Here is a 20,671-nt window from a genome sequence, read left to right on the forward strand (position 1 = left end):
CCTTATGATAGAAGAGCCCAGAATGAATGGATAAAGAAGATGTGAGATTATATATATATATAATATCTCAGATACATGATGTGATATAAACTATATAAGTATATATATATATAATAAATATTATACATATGATATATGATGTGATATATATATGTAAATTTATAGACTCACATACAGAATATTATTCAGCCGTAGAAAATAATGATATTTTGTCTTTTGCAACAACAGGGATGGACTAGGAAGGTATTACACTAAGTGAAATAAGTGAAAGACAAATACCGTATATCACTTATATATGGAATCCAAAAAAAAGATACAAATGAATTTATTTACAAAACAAAAAGAGACTCATAACTTGTGGTTACCAAAGGGGAAAGGACATGGGGGGAGGGACAAATTAAGAGGTTGAAATTAACAGATACACATACTGTATAGCACAGGGAGCTCTACTCAATATTGTGTAATAACCTATGGAAAATAATTGAAAAATTATATGTATGTGTGTTTATAACTGAGTCACTGTGCTGTATACCTAAAACTAACACAACAATGTAAGTCAACTCTACTTCAATTAAAAAATAAAAATTGGAGTTCCCTAGTGGCTCAGCAGGTTAAGGATCTTGCATTGTCATTGCTGGGCCTCTGATTAGTGCTGTGGCAAGGTTTTATCCCTGGCCCAGGAACATCTGCCTGCCTTAGGCATGGCTAAAAATTAATGAATTTTTAGGAGAGGGAATTGGAAAGGGGCAAGATAGGGATGGTGACTTAAGAGGTACAAAATGTGTATGTGTAACATAAATAAGGAGATTCCCACTGTGGCGCAATGGAATTAGTGGCATCTCTGCAGCACCAGGATGAAGGTTTGATTCCCTAGCTGAAACTCCATAGGACACAGCGTGGCCAATAAATAAATAAATAAATAAATAAAATAAGCTACAAGTATGTATTGTACACAACATGGAATATAGCCAATACTTTGTAATAACTATAATGGAATATAAACTTGAAAAACTGAATCACTATGCTATACACCTGAAATTTATTTTTTTCTTATTAGCTAATATTTATTTTTATTTTATTTTTTAAATGATTTTCATTTTTTCCATTATACTTGATTTACAAAGTTCTGTCAATTTTCTATTGTACAGCAAAGGGACCCAGTCACACATACATATATACCTTCATTTTCGCACACTATCCTCCATCATGCTCCATCATAAGCGACAAGATACAGTTCCCAGTGCTATGCAGCAATATCTCATTGCTTATCCAACACCTGAAATTTCTATATAATATATCAACTATGCCTCAATAAAATGAAAATAAAATAAGAACCTGACTAGTGATCCTACTCCAGAAGACAAAAAGAGGGTTCATCAAGAGGTAGGAGGGGTGATTACATGAAATAAACAACCCCATACCTCCTGGGTGGGAAGCTCCACAGACTGGAAACTAACTGGTTCACAGAGACTCACCTACAGGAGTGAGAATTCTGAGCCTCACATCAAACTCCCATGTGTGGGGATCTGGCACTGGGAGAAAGAGCCACTGGAGCATCTGGCATTGAAGACCACTGGGGCTTGTACTCAGGAGCTCCACGGGACTAGGGGAAATGGAGACCTCATTCTTAAAAGGCACACACAGACTTTCACGTGCACTGGATCCCAGGGCAAAGCAAAGTCTCCATAGGAATCGGGGTCAAACCTGACTGCAGTTCTTAGAGGACATCCTGAGAAAACAGGGGTGAATGTGGCTTGTTGTGAGGGAAGGACATTGGAAGCAAAGATCTCGGGAATATTCAGCAGCATGCCCTTCTCTGGAGGTGGCCATTTTGGGAAAATACGGCCTCACCCATCAGTCCACACTGAGAAGCCCCAGGGCAAACAACAATCCAGTGGGATCATAGCCCCACCCCTCAGTAAACAGCCTCCCTAAAGACCCCCCAGGCACACAGCTGCCTCTAATACCATCCAGAGACAAAGCCCCACCCACCAGAGGGATTAGAATAAGCTCCACCTACCAGCGGGCAGGCATCCGTCCCTCCCATCAGGAAGCCTACAGCAAGCCCCCATGCCAACTTTGGCCACAAGGAGGGCAGACACCAGAAGTAAGAAGGGCTACAACTCCATTATCTGTAAAATGTTACCACGCCAAAAACCTGCAGTTCCATCATGGCACAGTGGTTAATGAATCCGACTAGGATCAATGAGCTTACAGGTTCGATCCCTGGCCTTGCTCAGTGGGTTGAGGATCCAGCATTGCCATGAGCTGTGGTGTAGGTTGCAGACAAGGCTCAGACCCTGTGTTGCTGTGGCTCTGGTGTAGGCCGGTGGCTACAGCTCTGATTAGACCCCTAGCCTGGGAACCTCCATATGCCACAGGAGCAGACCTAGAAAAGGAAAAAAAAAAAAAAAAAGGTCACTATGCCAAAAACCTATAAAAATGAAAAGACGGGAGTTCCCGTTGTGGTGCAGTGGTTAACGAATCCGACTAGGAACCATGAGGTTGTGGGTTCGGTCCCTGCCCTTGCTCAGTGGGTTAACGATCCGGCGTTGCTGTGAGCTGTGGTGTAGGTTGCAGACACGGCTCGGATCCCGTGTTGCTGTGGCTCTGACGTAGGCCGGTGGCTATGGCTCCGATTCAACCCCTAGCCTGGGAACCTCCATATGCCGCAGGGGCGGCCCAAGAAATAGCAAAAAGACAAAAAAAAAATGAAAAGACAGAGAACTATAACTCAGATGAGGGAGAAAGGAAAAACCCAGAAAATCAGCTAAGTGATGAGGAGATTCTTAGCCTCCAGGAAAAAGACTTTAGACTGTGGATGCTGAAGATGATGCAAGACATTGGAAATAAACTGGAGGAAAAAATGGATAACTTATAGGAAACACTGAGAAAAGTGATATGAGACATAAAACTTAAACAAGAGATGAAAAATACAATAACTGAAATAAAAAATTCACTAGAAGCAGCCAACAGGAGAATAAAGGAGGTAGAAGAATGAATAAGCAAGGTGGAGGACAGATTAGTGGAAATCACAGATGCAGAACAGAAAAGAGAAAAAAGATTGAAAACAAATGAAGAGAGTCTCAGAGAACTCTGGGACAACATTAAATGCACCAACATCCGTATTACAGGGGTGCCAGAAGGAGAAGAGTGAGAGAAGGGGACAGAAAACATATTCCAAGAGATAATAGCCAAAAACTTCCCTCCTCGATTCCAGGAAGCACAACAAGGACCATATAAAATAAACCCAAGGAGGATTACACCAAGGCACATATTAATCAAAATGACCAAAATTAAAGACAAAGAGAAAATATTGAAAGCAGCTAGGGAAAAGAAACAAAGGAATGAGGGAACACCGATAAGGTTATCAGCAGATTTTTTCAGCAGAAACTCTGCAGGCCAGAAGGGAGTGGCATGATACACTTAACATAATGAAAGGAAAAAACTTCCAGCCAAGATTACTTTACCCAGCAAGGCTCTCTTTCAGATTTGAAGAAGAAACCAAAACCTTCACAAATAAGCAAAAGCTGAGAGAATTCAGCAACACTAAATCGGCTTTACAACAAATACTAAATGAACTTCTCTAGGCAGAAGAGAAAAGACAGCAAGCAGAAACAAAAATACCACAAATGACAAGGCTCCAATAAAGATATATATACAGTAAAGACATGAAATCATCCACGCACAATCATGCCACTAAAATCAGAAATCATGAGAAGAGGAGGGTAAAAATGCAGGACACTGGAGATGATCTTGCAATTAAGAGAACAACTTAAAACAATCTCATATGCATATAGACTCTTATAACAAAACTTCAGAATAACTGCAAACCAAAAATCTACAATTGATACACAAACAAAGAAAAATCAATTCAAATACAACACTAAAGATAGTCCTCAAACCACAAGAGAAGAGAAAAAGAGAAGAAGGGAAGAAAAAAGAGCAACAAAAACAAATACAAAACAGTTAATAAAATGGCAATAAGAACATACATATCAATAATTACCTTAAATGGTAATGGACTCAACGCCCCAACCAAAAGACACAGACTGGCTGAATGGATACAAAAACAACACCCATATATATGCTGTCTTCAAGAGACCCACTTCACTTCTAAGGACACATACAAATTGAAAGTGAGAGGATGGAAGAAAATATTCCATGTAAATGGGAATCAAAAGAAAGCTGGAGTAGCAATACTCTTAACAGACAAAATAGACTGTAAAATGATGAATATTTTAAGGGACAAAGAATGTCATTACATAATGATCAAAAGATCAATCCAAGAAGAAAATATATTGTGTTATTGTCAATTTGTCCTTTTAGGTTGTTATCAGTTGCCTTATATATTGCAGTGAACATATGTTGGGTGCATGGATATTTAAAATTGTTATATCTTCTTTTCCCAACATAGGTTCACTACAATGTATAAGGAAACTGCTAACTATCTAAAAAGGAAATATTGACAATAACACAATCATAGTGGGGGACTTTAAGACCACACCTACAGCAATGGACAGATCAACCAGACAGAAAATCAATAAGGAAACACAGGCCCTGAATGAAGCATTAGACCAGATGGACTTAATAATATTTATAGGACATTCCATCCAAAAGCAGCAGAATACACATTCTTCTCAAGTGCACATGGAACATTCTCTAGGATGGATCACATCCTGGGCTACAAACCAAACCTCAATAACTTTAAGAAAATTGAAATCATATCAAGCATCTTTTCCGACCACAAAGATATACGACTGGACATAAACAATAAGAAAAAAACTGCAAAAAACACAAACACATTGAGACTAAATATGCTACTAAACAACCAGTGGATCACTGAAGAAATCAAAGAGGAAATTTAGAAGTACCTAGAAACAAATGACAACAAAGATATGACACTCAAAAACCTATGGGATGCAGCAAAACCTGTTCTAAGAGGAAAGTTTACAGCAATACAAGCCCACCTCAGGAAACAAGAAAAAAGCTCAAAAAAATAAGCTAACTTTACATCTAAAGCAGTTCAAGAAAGAACAGACAAGACCTAAAGTTAGTAAAAGGAAAGAAATCATAAAGATCAGAGCAGAAATCAATGAAACAGAAAGAAAGAAAACCATAGAAAAGATCATTGAAACCAAAAGATGGTTCTTTGAAAAGATCAACAAAATTGAGAAACCCTTAGCCAGACTTATCAAGAAAGAAAGAGAGAAGACAAAAATCCATAAAATTAGAAATGAAAAAGAGGAGTAACAATGGACATAAGAGACTACTATATGCAACTATATGCCAATATAATGGAAAACCTAGAAGAAATGGACAAATTCTTAGAAAAGTACAATCTTCCAAGACTAAACCAAGATGAAATAGAAAAGATGAATGGACCCATCACAAGAACTGAAATTGGAACTCTGATTAAAAAACTTCCAACAAACAAAAGTCCAGGACCAGATAGCTTCACAGGTGAATTCCATCAAACATTTAGACAAGAGCTAACACCTCTCCTTCTGAAACTATTTCAAAAAATTGCAGAGGAAGGGACACTCACAAACTCATTCTATGAGGCCAACAGCACCCAGATACCAAAACCTGACAAAGACTCCACAAAAAAAGAAAACTACAGGCCAATATCACTGATGAACATCAATGCAAATATCCTTGACAAAATACTAGCAAACTGCATCCAACAATCCATTAAAAAGGTGGTACATCATGATCAAGTGGGATTTAGCCCAGGGATGCAAGTGTTCTTCAATATCTGAAATCCATCAGTGTGATACACCACATTAACAAACCGAAGAATGAAACCATATGATCCTCTCAACAGATGCGGAAAAAGCCTTTGACAATATCCAACAGCCATTTCTAATAAAAACCCTTCAGAAAGGAGGAATAGAGGGCACCTACCTCAACATGATAAAGGCCATATATGACAGACCCACAGCAAACATCATTCTCAATGGTGAAAAGCTGAAAGAATTCCCACCGAGATCAGGAACAAGACAAGGATCTCCACTCTCACCACTACTGTTCTACATAGTTGTGGAAGTCCTGGCCACAGCAATCAGAGAAGTAAAAGAAATAAAATGAATCCAATTGTAAAAGAAGAAGGAAAACTACCACTATTTGCAGATGACATGATACTATACCTAGAGAATCATAAAGATTGTACCAGAAAACTCTTAGAGCTCAACCAGGAATTTGGCAAAGTCACAGGATACAAAATTAATACACATAAATCAATGGCATTTCTATATACTAACAATGAAAGATCAGAAAGAGAAACTAGGGAAGCAATGCCATTTACCATCACATTCAATAGAATAAAATACCTGAAAGTAAACCTACCTAAAGAGACAAAAGACCTGTACTCTGAAAACTATAAGACACTGATGAAAGAAATCAAAGATGACACAAAGAGATGGAAAGATATACCACACTCTTGAACTGGAAGAGTCAATATTATCAAAATGACCATACTACCTAAGGCACTCTACAGATTCAAAGCAATCCCTATCAAATTACCAAGGACATTTTTCACAGAACTCGAACAAAATATTTTAAAGTTTGTTTGGAAGCCTGAAAGACCCAGAATAGCCAAAGACATCCTGAGAAAGAAAAAGGGAGCTGGGAGAATCAGGCTCCCTGACTTCAGAATATACTACAAAGCAACAATTGTCAAAACCGTACGGTACTGGCACAAAGACAGAAATACAGATTCGTGGAACAGGATAGAAAGCCCAGAATTAAACCCACACACACACAGCCAACTCATCTATGACAGAGGAGGCAGGAATATACAATGGAGAAAACCCAGCCTGCTCAATAAGTGGTGCTGGGAAAAATGGACAGCCACATGGAAAACAATGAAATTAGAACACTCCCAAACACCATACACAAAAATAAACTCCAAGTGGAGTAAAGACCTAGATAGAAGACCAGACACTATAAAACTCTCAGAGAAAAACACAGGCCAAACACTCTCTGACATAAATGACAGCAACATCTTCTCAGATCCACCTCTTAGAAGTATTGACAATAAAAACAAAAATAAACAAATGGGACCTAATCAAACTTAAACGTTTCTGCACAGCAAAGGAAGCCCTAAACAAGACAAAAAGACAACCCACAGAATGGGAAAAAATCTTTGCAAGTCAATCAACTGACAAGGGATTCATCTCCAAAATTTATAAACACCTTCTGCAGCTCCATACCAAAAAAACAAACAACCCCATCAAAACATGAGCAGAAGATCTAAACAGACAGTTCTCCAAAGAAGACATACAGATGGCCAAAAAACACATGAAAAGTTGTTCAACATCCCTCATTATTACAGAAAGGCCAATCAAAACCATGATGAGGTACCACCTCACACCAGCCAGAATGGCCAGCATCCAAAAGTCTACAAACAATAAAGGCTGGAGAGGGGGTGGAGAAAAGGGAGCCCTATTACACTGTTGGTGGGAATGTAAATTGGTACAGCCACTGTGGAAGACAGTGTGGAGATACCTCAGAAAACTAAACATAGAACTCCCATTTGATCCAACATTCCCACCCCTGGGCATCTATCCAGAGAAAACCATGACTTGCAAAGACACATGTACTCCGATGTTCATTGCAGCACTGTTTGCAATAGCCAAGACATGGAAACAACCTAAATGTCCATCGACAGAGGAGTGGATCCAGAAGATGAGGTACATATACACAATGGAATATTACTCAGCCATTAAAAGGAACGAAATACCAGCAAATTTAGCAACATGGATGGACTTGGAAATTGTCATACTAAGTGAAGTCAGCCATACAATGAGTCACCAACATCAAGTGCTTTCACTGACATGTGGAATCTGAAAAAAGGACAGACTGAACTTCTTTGCAGAACAGATGCTGACTCATAGACATTGAAAAACTTATGGTCTCCAGAGGAGACAGTCTGAGGGGTGGGGGGATGTGCTTGGGTTGTGGGATGGAAATCCTATGAAATTGGATTGTGATGATCATTGTACAACTACAGATGTGATAAATTCATTTGAGTAATTTAAAAAGCTTTAAAAAAGAATAGCAAGGAAGCATAGAAAATAAAAGAAGAAAACAAGATATCATAAGACCAAATATGTAAATTATAACAATAATATGCATGTATTAAAATTCTATTAAATGGTCAAGATTCTCAGCCTCACTAGGAAAAAAAAAGAGAACCTGACTAGTATCCATGAGGATGTGGGTTTGATCCCTGGCCTCACTCAGTGTGTTAAAGGATCCAGCACTGCCAAGAGCTGTGGTGTAGGCTGGAGACATGGCTCAGATCTGGCATTGCTGTGGCTGTGGCTATAGCCATAGATGTGGCTGGCAGTTGCAGCTCCAATTAGACCCCTAGCCTGGGAGCTTCCATATGTCACAGATGTGGCCTAAAAAAAGAGCAAGAGCCCCTAATTTTGGCTTACTATGAATACTCTCCTGCCCCTCCCTCAGGCATTCTCCTCCTTCCTCCCTCATCAGTCAGTTGCCCTGCCCATGGCCCTTGACACTCTTCTAAGTGACCGAGAGACCAATTCTCACACTGGCTGCATAATAGCATCAGCGGCGCTCTCAAAAATCCCTAGGCCAGGAGTTCCCACTGTGGCTCATCAGGTTAAGAAACCGACATTGTATCCATAAGGATGGAGGTTCAATACCTGGCCTCACTCAGTAGGTTAAGGATCTGGCATGGACACAAGCTGCAGTGTAGTTTGCAGATTCAGCTCAGATCCAGTATTTCTGTGGCTGTTGTGCAGGCCAGCAGCTGCAGCTCTGATTCAACCCCTAGCCTGAGAACATCCATATGCTGAAGGTGTGTCCATAAAAAAAAAATTTTTTAATTTCTAAGCCAAGACACAACACAGGAATAAAATCTCTGAGGTGAGACCAAGCATGTTGAAATTTTTAACACTTCCAGGTCATTCCAAAATGCAGCTATTGTTAACAAGTGCAGATTCCGACTCCATGGGTCCAGGATCAGACACTTCTAACAGGCACCAGGTAGATGCCAAGGCTGCTGGTCCTTAGAAGGTTCTAGAACATATAAAGCAATCTCCTGTCCTCAGAGGAAGGTAACTGTCATCTAGCAAGAATCTCCTTACCGCTGAGAATATGCAACATGAGACTCAGAGAGGATACAATTGTCCACATCAGAGTGTTGAACATCCTCCTCCTCTACCTCCTCTTCCTCCTCCTCCTCTTTGGGTGAATTATGGAGCAACCTCAGAGAAAGTGATTCCACATGGCGACAGTTCTCAATACAAAAAGAAGAAACTACATGGTCCATTCTGGTGGAGAGATTGATCTCAATTTTAGGGAAATGGCCCATGGCCTTTTGCACAAAGTCCTCCTCCTGCATTTCATACAAACAGTAAAATAATTCCAGCTGGCTGGGCTCAATCTGTAGCTTCTTGGCCTTGGCTTTCGCTTCAATCCATTTCAGCAGTTCTAGCCTGATTTTCTGAGAGATCTTACAACTCAGTTTTTTCTCCAAGTAGGACGTTCTCTCCTGGTTTACAAGGCCAAAGAGGAAACGGACAACAAAAATCAGATACCCCTTTTCAAATTTGCCATAGTTTTCAAGAAGAACTGTCACGTCTCGACTGGGAAGCTTCAAACAGCTCCGTGGCACATTCCTCATCTCCCCCTGATCCTCCTTTTCCAGTAGATAGTACATGGCAGCAAAGAACTCCTGGAAAGTCATGTGAATGAAGCTGTAGAATTTCTCACAGTCTACTTCCTTTTGGAATAGGTTCATCCTCAGGAAAGCAGACACATCTGCCTTCTGCAGGCCATGGTTCCTGAGATCACACTCCTCAAACAGGATTTTCTGATTCCAGATTCCATCTGCAGCCAGTGAGCAGAGACCCCAGAGGGTGGCAGAGACGTGGTGGTCCTGGCTCCCTTCTTGAGATTGCAACAAAGTGGAGAGGAAGAAGATATACACGGCAGTGGTGGTCTTGGATGTCCTGGCAAGACTCTTGCCGCTATCCATCTGCTGTTTCAGCCCAGTGCACACAATCCAGCAGACCAGGGGAATAAAGCACATGGTGAACAGGACCTCATTCTCCTGAATCAGCCTGAAGGCTTCCCTTGCTTGCTGCTCATCTGAAAAATACTTAAAGAAATATTCCTTCCTCTTGGCCTCTGAGAAACCCAGAATCTCCACATGACGAGCCCGGCCCAGCAAGTGCTGAAGTTTCTCCAGGGCCACAGGTCTTGTGGTGATGAGCAGGGAGGCCTCAGGAAGCAGTCTTTTTCTGATGAGGCTGCTCAGGAGAATGTCTCCCCGCTCCACCTTTTGCCAGTTTGTGCAGAGTGTCTCTGTGCGCTCATCAAAGGCACCTTGCAGCTCATCAAAGCCATCCATGAGGAAGAGGATCCTGGAAGGCTTGCTCACAATCTTGCCTATGGGTGGATTTGGGCCAGGGCAGCAGCTGGCGATCAGGTCTCCCAGGCTCCTCCGAGTTCCTAGGCTCACCTCCCGACAGTGAATGTAAAACAAATAGTCAAATTTTTCCTGGTAAAGTTTCTCTGATGCCCAGTCCAACATGATCTTCCTGGCCAGTATTGTTTTCCCAATGCCTGCTGCTCCCTGGAATACTACCGTGTGCACAGGCTCAGAGTGTTGGTCCTCAGGATCAAACAGCAATTCCAAGTTCAGGGAACTCACGGGGCTATCTTGCATCTTGGCTGAGGTCCTGCCAATGGCAAGGAGCTCATGCTCCCTCTCCTGCTGACTCCGGTGTTCCTTGATGAGACGCAGCCTGGTGAAGCGTTTGTTGAGGTTCACACTCTCACCCAGACGTGCATTCCTGTCTTTGATGCACTGGAATCTGCTTCTCACGTGCTTTCTGTATTTCTTACAATAATCTGTGGCAGAAAAAGAAAGTTAGACTTTGGGCAAAGCCTGAGCTCATCCACCAGAGATAAGCTTTCATCAGGGGCCTGTGGTCTGTAAGGAGTGGTAACTGAAATTGAGAAATGGAAGTTGCAGTTTCTCTGCACTGCTTAGGTATGGACAAATGGAAGATTCTGACACCCTAATGGAAAATCTAGGGTGTCAAAATCTTATTACACTGTTTTTTTTTTAAATTTTCAAAGTTTTATTGAACTTTGAAATATATTGTTGAACAGAACAGCCAAGTGTCATAGGCACTGTTCCTGGCCAGAAAACACTTTTTATTCAATTTACTTCTTTAGATACTCTGCAGCTCATGCTTTTTAAAGACTTAAGCACTTAATTATGTACCCTTGGTTCTTAGACTGCAAGGAGCCATGCCAGCATGACTCTATTTCTTCAGCTGAGATTGACTTTTTCACCCCAAGGAACAGGAACATATTAGGATCACCAAGATATCCAGCTTCCCAGCTTCAAGTACCTACCAAACCAAGTCTCCAAACCCAATTGGAAATGCCACCTCCTTTTCTTACCTTTCTTTTTTTTACAAATAGAGATTCTGGAAAGGTACCCCAGTAAACCCATCCATTCCTCTTCAAGGCTTTCTTCCTGGCTTATCACAGAAAGATTTGCATTGTCTGGGAATAAAAGGAAGAAAAATGCAAAATGTCAAAACCCAGAAACCCTAAGATGATGTAATGGAGATTCAATATCCAACACCTGACACAGGTCAAAGGCACCTGCCCTGAAGATCTCCCAAACCAAAATAAGCTCAGTTAAATGTTCAGTTGGGGACAATCCTGTACTCCTCATTTCCAAGCAATGGTTGCCACCTAGCATTGTGTCCACACAGTATCCAGTCTCAGATCTCCCAGGCTGGAAATCAAATAGCAAACATATGAGGCAAGGAAGGTTTCCCTTATTCTCATGTCTCTGAACAATTCCCTCCCTGGTGCTCTGGTTTTGAGGCCATCCTCACACTCCAATATCTCCACAATGGCCAAAGCACGCACAATCATCCTCCTCTGACACAAATGCCCGGAATTCATCTTACCCACATTCTGAGTCTTCAAAAGTAAAAATAACCCCATCATAAAAAGCCTACAAACAGTTAATGCTGGAGAGGCTATGGAGAAAAAGGAACCCTTTACGATGTTGCTGGGCATGTAAATTGGCACAACCACTATGGAGAACAGTATGGCAGTTCCTTAAAAAACTAAAAATAGAACCATCACATGATCCTTCAATCCCATTCCTGGGCATATATCTGGAGGAAACTATCCTTAAAAAAAAGATAAATGCATTTAAAAAACTTTTTGGAAGCCTGAAAGACCCAGAATAGCCAAAGACATCCTGAGAAAGAAAAAGGGAGCTGGGAGAATCAGGCTCCCTGACTTCAGAATATACTACAAAGCAACAATTGTCAAAACCGTACGGTACTGGCACAAAGACAGAAATACAGATTCGTGGAACAGGATAGAAAGCCCAGAATTAAACCCACACACACACAGCCAACTCATCTATGACAGAGGAGGCAGGAATATACAATGGAGAAAACCCAGCCTGCTCAATAAGTGGTGCTGGGAAAAATGGACAGCCACATGGAAAACAATGAAATTAGAACACTCCCAAACACCATACACAAAAATAAACTCCAAGTGGAGTAAAGACCTAGATAGAAGACCAGACACTATAAAACTCTCAGAGAAAAACACAGGCCAAACACTCTCTGACATAAATGACAGCAACATCTTCTCAGATCCACCTCTTAGAAGTATTGACAATAAAAACAAAAATAAACAAATGGGACCTAATCAAACTTAAACGTTTCTGCACAGCAAAGGAAGCCCTAAACAAGACGAAAAGACAACCCACAGAATGGGAAAAAATCTTTGCAAGTCAATCAACTGACAAGGGATTCATCTCCAAAATTTATAAACACCTTCTGCAGCTCCATACCAAAAAAAACAAACAACCCCATCAAAACATGAGCAGAAGATCTAAACAGACAGTTCTCCAAAGAAGACATACAGATGGCCAAAAAACACATGAAAAGTTGTTCAACATCCCTCATTATTACAGAAAGGCCAATCAAAACCATGATGAGGTACCACCTCACACCAGCCAGAATGGCCAGCATCCAAAAGTCTACAAACAATAAAGGCTGGAGAGGGGGTGGAGAAAAGGGAGCCCTATTACACTGTTGGTGGGAATGTAAATTGGTACAGCCACTGTGGAAGACAGTGTGGAGATACCTCAGAAAACTAAACATAGAACTCCCATTTGATCCAACATTCCCACCCCTGGGCATCTATCCAGAGAAAACCATGACTTGCAAAGACACATGTACTCCGATGTTCATTGCAGCACTGTTTGCAATAGCCAAGACATGGAAACAACCTAAATGTCCATCGACAGAGGAGTGGATCCAGAAGATGAGGTACATATACACAATGGAATATTACTCAGCCATTAAAAGGAACGAAATACCAGCAAATTTAGCAACATGGATGGACTTGGAAATTGTCATACTAAGTGAAGTCAGCCATACAATGAGTCACCAACATCAAGTGCTTTCACTGACATGTGGAATCTGAAAAAAGGACAGACTGAACTTCTTTGCAGAACAGATGCTGACTCATAGACATTGAAAAACTTATGGTCTCCAGAGGAGACAGTCTGAGGGGTGGGGGGATGTGCTTGGGTTGTGGGATGGAAATCCTATGAAATTGGATTGTGATGATCATTGTACAACTACAGATGTGATAAATTCATTGAGTAATGAAAAATTTAAGAAAAAAGATAAATGCACCTCAGTGTTCATTGCAGCACTGTGTACAATATAGCCAAGATATGGAAGCAACTTAAATGTCTATCAACAGATGAATGAATAAAGAAGATGTGGTATAGGATTACCTAATCTGTTAACCTGAGGTTAAGGATCTGGTATTGTCATCACCATGGCTTGAGTCACTGCTATGGCATGGGTTCAGTCCCTGGCCAGGGAACTTCCATATGCCACAGCCAAAAAGTAAAATAAATAAATAATGTTTAAGAGAAAAAAGAAAAAATTCTGAAAAAAGAGTATATATGTGTGTGCATGTGTGTGTATCATCACTGTGTTGTACACCTGAAACTAATATAATACAGTAAAACAACTATACCTCAAACAAATATTGTTAATCAATAAAGAAATAAAAGCAGTAAAATAAAATATAACCCCAAAAGTATATATGTACATGTATAACTGAAGCACTGTGCTGTATACTTGAAACCAACATATTGTAATCACATACTTCAATATAGTTAATTAATTAATTTAAAATTTTAAAAGAGTAAGAATAACCAATCTGGCTTATGTATACCTCAGTGTTCAGAATCTTGGCTGACTTTAGATTCACCTACAAAGCTTTAAAAATACTGATTCCAGGAGTTCCCATCATGGCTCAGTGGCTAGTGAATCCAACTAGGAACCATGAGGTTCCAGTTCGATCCCTGGCCTTGCTCAGTGGGTTAAGGATCTGATGTTGCCGTGAACTGTGGTGTAGGTTGCAGACACTGCTCAGATACTGCATTGCTGTGGTTCTGGTGTAGGCCGGTGGCTACAGCTCTGATTAGACCCCTAGCCTGGGAACCTCCATATGCCTCGGGAGCAGAGATTCAAGTTTGTTGATCATGCAGGCAGACTTAGGAGGAGCTAGATGGAAACCTCAGGGAAGTTTCAGCCGCAGGAGAGATTTGGATAAAGTGTAACTAATCAGAGAAGATGCCTAGAGGTATATGGGCCCTGACTCAGGTTTTTATGGGAGTTAGTAAAAAGCAAGCTGCTTTCCTCCATCTTCTCATAGCACTATCATGAGAAGAAGATGGAAGATAAAGACAAGATAATAAAGTAAATTATTTAAAAAAAACATATTTTGATTGATCTAAGGATACCATACATAGAATGAAAAGGCAACCCACAGATTGGGAGAAAATATTTGCAAATTATATATTTGATAAGAGGTTACTATAAGGAACTCCCATAAGTCAACAACAAAAAAGACAAACAACTCAATTAAAACATGGGAAAGGGACTTGAATAGACATTTCTCCAAAGATAAACAAATGATGAACAAGCACATGAAAAGATGGTCACTACCATAGTCAATAAGGACATGCAAATCAAAACCAACACAATGAGAGACCATGTCATACCCATTTAGGACTGCTACTATTAAAAAACACAAAAAAAAGGAGTTTCCATTGTGGCTCAGTAGGTTACAAACCTGACTAGTATCCATCAGGATGCTTTTTGATCCCTGGCCTCACTCAGTGAGTTAAGGACCTGGCATTGCCATGAGCTGTGGTCACAGACTCACCTCAGATCTTACACTGCTGTGGCTGTGGCATAGGCCAGCATCTGCAGCTCTGATTAGACCCCTAATCTGATTAAACCCCATAGGGAATTTCCATATGCTGCAAGTAAACATAAAATAAGCTTTGGTAAAGATGTGGAGAAATTAGAACTCTTGTACACTGTTGGTGGAAGTGTAAAATGACGCAGCCACTATGGAAAACATTATGGCAATTCCTCAAAAACTTAAAATAGAATTGCCATACAATGAAATAATTCCACTTCTGGGCATACACCCAAAAGAATTGAAAGCAAAGTCTCAAAGAGATTTGTACAACCATGTTGATAGCAGCATCATTCACAACAATCAAAAGATAGAAGCAATTGAAATGTCCATTGATGGATGAATGAATGAACAAAATGTGGTACATACATTCCATGAAATATTACTCCACCTTAAAAGAAATGAAATTCTGTCATATGTGACAACATGGATGAAGTTTGAGGATGTTTATGCAAAGTGAAATAAGCCAGATACAAAAAGACAAATACTTCATGATTCCACTTGTAAACATGTACTGGAATAGTCAAATGTACAGAGACAGAAAGTGGTGGTTGCCAGGGGCTGAGGGGAGGATAGAATGAGGAATTTGTTGTTTAATGGGTACAGAGTTTTGCAAGATGAAAAAGAGTTCTTTAGATTGATTGCACAACAACGTGAATGTCGTTGACACTACTGAATCATACACTTAAAAAGGACTGATAACACATTTTATATTATGTGTATTTTATCACAATTTTTTTAAAATACTATCTTCCTTCCACTCACCCCATTCTGGCTCATCCCTCTTAGCTTTCTCATAAAGGTCTCTCCTGTTGATCGCAGCAAAAATCCATGTGGCCATGGCCCATGCCTTCTCCTCTCCATTGAAATCTATCATCAGAGTGGCTAGATCCACATGATCTGCTTTTTCTGTCTGGCCCCGAGGGAGAGAGATGCAGCCCTTCTGAGAAGGATAGTCTTCTAAGTGCATCTTGAATTTCTTAAAATCTACATCTTCTAGGTCCTCCAGGTAACGAGCCAGCTTGCAGCGGACGCTTGCCATGCTCATGTGCAGCCCTAGTCAGAGTCCCAGGGCATAGGTCCACACTGGAAAGTCGGAGAGTGAAAACAGCACATCTTACATAAGAAGTCTTTTTTAGAAGTCTACCCTCAGAGAGAAGTAAACTATAAAAAACTCAGGGAGTTCCCGTCATGGCTCAGTGGTTAACGAAACCGACTAGGAACCATGAGGTTGCAGGTTCCATCCCTGGCCTTGCTCAGTGGGTTAAAGATCCAGCGTTGCTGTGAGCTGTGGGGTAGGTTGCAGACGCGGCTCCAATCTGGCGTTGCTGTGGCTCTAGTGTAGGCCAATGGTACAGCTCCAATTAGACCCCCAGCCTGGGAACCTCCATATGCCACAGGAGCAGCCCTAGAAAAGGCAAAAAGACAAAAAAAAAAAAAAACTCAGAAGAGTCAATAGTTCCCTTGTGGCACAGTGGGTTAAGGGTCTGGCATCATCACTGTGGTGGCTCGGATCACTGCTGTGGCACAGATTCGATCTCTGTCCCAAGAATTTCCACACGCTGTGGGTGTGGTTGAAAAAAAAAATACTCAGAAGATTCAAAGGAAATAAAAATCACTGAAAAAAATTTTTTAAATCCCTGTACTGTAACCAGTTGCCATCTTTAGTTTTGAAAAGTGAGTCAAATACTTACCAAAAAGTCTTCCTATTGGCTGTCCCCAGGAGTGTGTCCTGAGCCATGGAAGAAAGGTGTCCTTATGGAAAGAAACAATAATTAAGCCCACAAACACAATCATGTTAACAGTGAAATATGTGTCTTAAACCACTTCCTGATGCCACTGTGATATATCGCGAAGAGAATTTTGTTCCCACTGATTACTGGCTCATATGACCTTGAACAAACTATTCCTCAGCTTCAGTTTCCTCATCTATAAAATGACAGAGTAGAAAAGATGTGTTTTACATTTCTTCCAACTGAAAGACTCTGGTCTCTTCTTTCTGTTTTGACCAGAGGAAAGATGAGTGAGAGGCAAAAGAAGGAGGAGGCCAGGAATGAGTAACTATGGTGACAACATAACAGCACATGGCTAGAGAGAGAAAAGGAGAGGAAATAGAAGGAGGCAGAGGAAGGGATGGACTGTGACAGCCATTTTATCATTCCAATGGTTGATAAAAACTAAAACGAGATCGAACTTGGGGTACATAAGGGACAATAAAAAGCATATACATTTCTTAAATGTCTCCTTGAAAAATTCACAGTTATGATAATTATTAGAACTCATTTATTGAGAGCTTCTCATGGGCTAGGTGCTGCACTGATGCACAAAGCCCAATGATTTTGTTCCTAGCACCATCACATAGAAGTAGAGACTGACTCTCAGGCTAAGTGACTTGCCCAGGGTTTCACAGCCAGGAAGGGACAAAGCCAGGATTTAAACCACAGCCACAGATTCTGAGTCATGCCCCCATCATTGTGCTTTTCTAAACCTACAAAAGTATGAGACCATTTCTTCCACTGTTTAAGTAGGTATCTCAGTCAGGTAGGAGAAAAAATGATCGAAGATGAAAAAATAAATGGTTAAAAGACAAAGACAGTTTCTCAGGTTTTATCACAGAGAAGAATGTGATAAAATTATAATGTTCACCAACTCTGTTTTCTAACTAGACCTTAAGTTCCACAAAAACTAGAAATCAGCTGCTGTTACCTTTCAATCACACACATATCCTAGATTTTTGATTGTTGAATGCATTGGCTTTGGAATTGACCAAAGGGATCAGGATTTGGATCCCTTCATATCACTGAATTTGGAAAACAGCATCGGCCCAAAGCCATAAATGACGCTAAAGGAAAAGAGACCCCCTTTAAAACTTTGGCACTCTCTGAGTTCCCTTTGTGGCTTAGCAGTTAACGAACCCAACTAGAATCCACAAGGATGTAAGTTCGATCCCTGGCCTCATTCAGTAGGTTAAGGATCCCACATTGCCGTGAGCTGTGGTGTAAGGTCACCAATAAGGCTGGGATCCTGCATTGCTGTGGCTGTTGTGTAGGCCGGAAACTGTAGCTCCTATTGGACCCTTAGCTTGGAAACTTCCATTTGCCACAAGTGTGACCCCTAAAAAAAAAAAAAAAAAAAAAAAACACGCAACTTTGGCACTCTACAGATTGGAATCTTTTGGGGGGCCATGCTCACGGCATGCAGAACTTCCCAGGCCAGGGATGGATCCCGTGCTACAGCAGCAATTCGAGCTACATTAGCGACAATGCTTTAAGCCACTAGGCCACCAGGGAAGCCCCAAATTGTAATTTTTAAAGAGAAGAATTTAATGTTCAAGATATCTCAAACATATTCATCTCTTCTTCCATCTCCATTCCTGCTTCTTCACTCCTGGCCTCATGAACCGCCCCCCCTCAAAAAGAGCCCCTATGCATTGGGCAGGCGGCAGAAGGGGAGAGGGTAAGCCAGACAGACCCACAAGCTCTGCAGACCCTCCAAGGTCCTACTCCAACAATCTTTCCATCCACATCAGAACTCTGCCTCTCCTCTGTGCTCTCCTATCCCTAACCCTAGTGCACTCTGTCCTGATCTTTACCTCCTGTGTTCCTTGCTTTGTAAAGCTGCTCATTTCCTTTTATGTACCCCATTTATCCACTCCCTAGAGGAGTGCTTGGCAAATCTGCTGGAGTCATGGGTGTAAGCTATGGTCACCACTCCTGTTCTTGCCTCCCCAACCCACACACATGCAATTACACACACAGCACTAGTAGGGACAAATAGAAAAGAACATTTCAGAAACATTGTTCAAGGACAGATGTCAACGCTGGTAGAAGAAATCTCTAGTCAAGTCTGGCCCTTGACACAGTCTCCCCATTCTTCCCCCAGACCATTTCAGCCACCCCGATCCACAGAGCTGGACTTACCCAGAAGCCTGCCTCAGGAACAGCCAAAGAGGAAACTAGATGAATTTATAGAAGTCACAGCTCAGCAGGGACAGGAAGGATGTGGTCTCAGATGGACTGAACAGGCTTGCATCACAGGCAAAGGCAGAGACTAACAGTTACTCATATCACTGGATTTTCCAAACTGAAGTTCTCAAAGCTGAGTCAGGTTGTAGCCAGATATCTGGCCTCTCCTCAGTGGCCAACAGTGTGGAGAGTGAGAGAAAATTCAATTGCTTCTTAATGTATGTTCTCTCTGACTCTGACAGCAGTCTCATGAGTGTCGTGATGACAGAGAGGAGAATGGGGTGGAGAATATAGCCAGAGCTGGTAAAGAGAGAAACAAGAGTATGACCCAGCCGTCAAACTGTAGATCCCATGCACTATCAAGCCATCACATGGAGGTGTTCAGCAGACAGTACAATAATAATTGCCTGTTATTTTTTTAACTATTTTATTAAGGCAAATATATACCTGTGAAACCATCAACATCATGAAGGCCTTAAACACATGTATCACCTCCCAAAGTACCTCCAAACCTGATTATGGTTATGAGTTTGTGTATGTAGCGAGAACACTTAATATAAAATCTATCTTTTAGCGTATATCCAAATAAAACTATAATTCAAAAAGATACATGTACCCTATTATGTTCATGGCAGCACTCTTTACAACAGCCAAGGTATAGAAAAAACCTAAATGTCCATTGACAGATGACTGGATTAAGAAGATGTGGTACATATATACAAGAGAATATTACTCAGACATAAAAAAGAACAAAAGAATGCCATTTGCACCAACATGGATGGACCTAAAGATTCTCATACTAAGTGAAGTAAATCAGAAAGAAAAAGACAAATACCATAGGATATCATTTGTATGCGGGATCTAAACTATGAGACAAATGAACTTATCTACTAAACAACTTGTGGTTGCCAAGAGGGAGGGGGGAGGGAGTGGGATGGTATGGAGTTTGGGGTTAGTAGATGCAAACCAGTATATATAGAATGGATAAACAACAAAATCCTATTGTATAGCACAGTGAACTATATTCATATATTGTGATAAACCATAATGGAAAATAATATGAAAAATAATATTAAAATTATAATAAATGAATAAAAATATTGTTAAAATTATTTTTAAAAGATTTACCATTTTAGCAAATATTAAGTACGTAATACAATATTATTAGCTACAGGCTCTGATTTACAGAAGATCTCTAGAGCTTAGTCATCTTGCATAAGAGAAACTGTGCACCCTCTGACTAATACCTCTCCCTTTCTATTTCTCCCTAGACCTTGGCAACTGCCATTCTAATCTCTGTTTCTATGAGTTTGACTATTTTATATTCCACATATGACTGATTTCACTCAGTATTTGTCTTTCCTGATTTATCTCACTTTGCGCAGTTT

General features: G+C 40.7%; 1 protein-coding gene across 4 annotated transcripts in view; it reads right to left on the reverse strand.

The window, feature by feature from the left end:
• Window positions 1-19,453, reverse strand: part of NLRP3 (NLR family pyrin domain containing 3) — an 83,804-nt gene extending 64,351 nt beyond the window's left edge. For 2 of the 4 annotated variants that reach the window (XM_047776383.1, XM_047776384.1), the window contains exons 1-5: window positions 19,239-19,453; window positions 17,013-17,073; window positions 16,084-16,404; window positions 11,452-11,556; window positions 9,120-10,890 (exon numbers count right to left, since the gene is read on the reverse strand). In XM_047776383.1, coding sequence (XP_047632339.1) covers window positions 9,120-10,890; window positions 11,452-11,556; window positions 16,084-16,366 — 2,159 coding nt within the window. In that variant the 5' untranslated portion in view covers window positions 16,367-16,404; window positions 17,013-17,073; window positions 19,239-19,453. The remainder of the gene's footprint in view (window positions 1-9,119; window positions 10,891-11,451; window positions 11,557-16,083; window positions 16,405-17,012; window positions 17,074-19,238) is intronic. The other 2 variants (XM_047776380.1, XM_047776382.1) reach the window with 2 other exon arrangements.
• Between the last annotated feature and the right edge of the window lie 1,218 nt (window positions 19,454-20,671).

This window comes from Phacochoerus africanus, chromosome 4 (genome assembly GCF_016906955.1).
Source record: "Phacochoerus africanus isolate WHEZ1 chromosome 4, ROS_Pafr_v1, whole genome shotgun sequence".
NCBI lineage: Eukaryota > Metazoa > Chordata > Mammalia > Artiodactyla > Suidae > Phacochoerus > Phacochoerus africanus.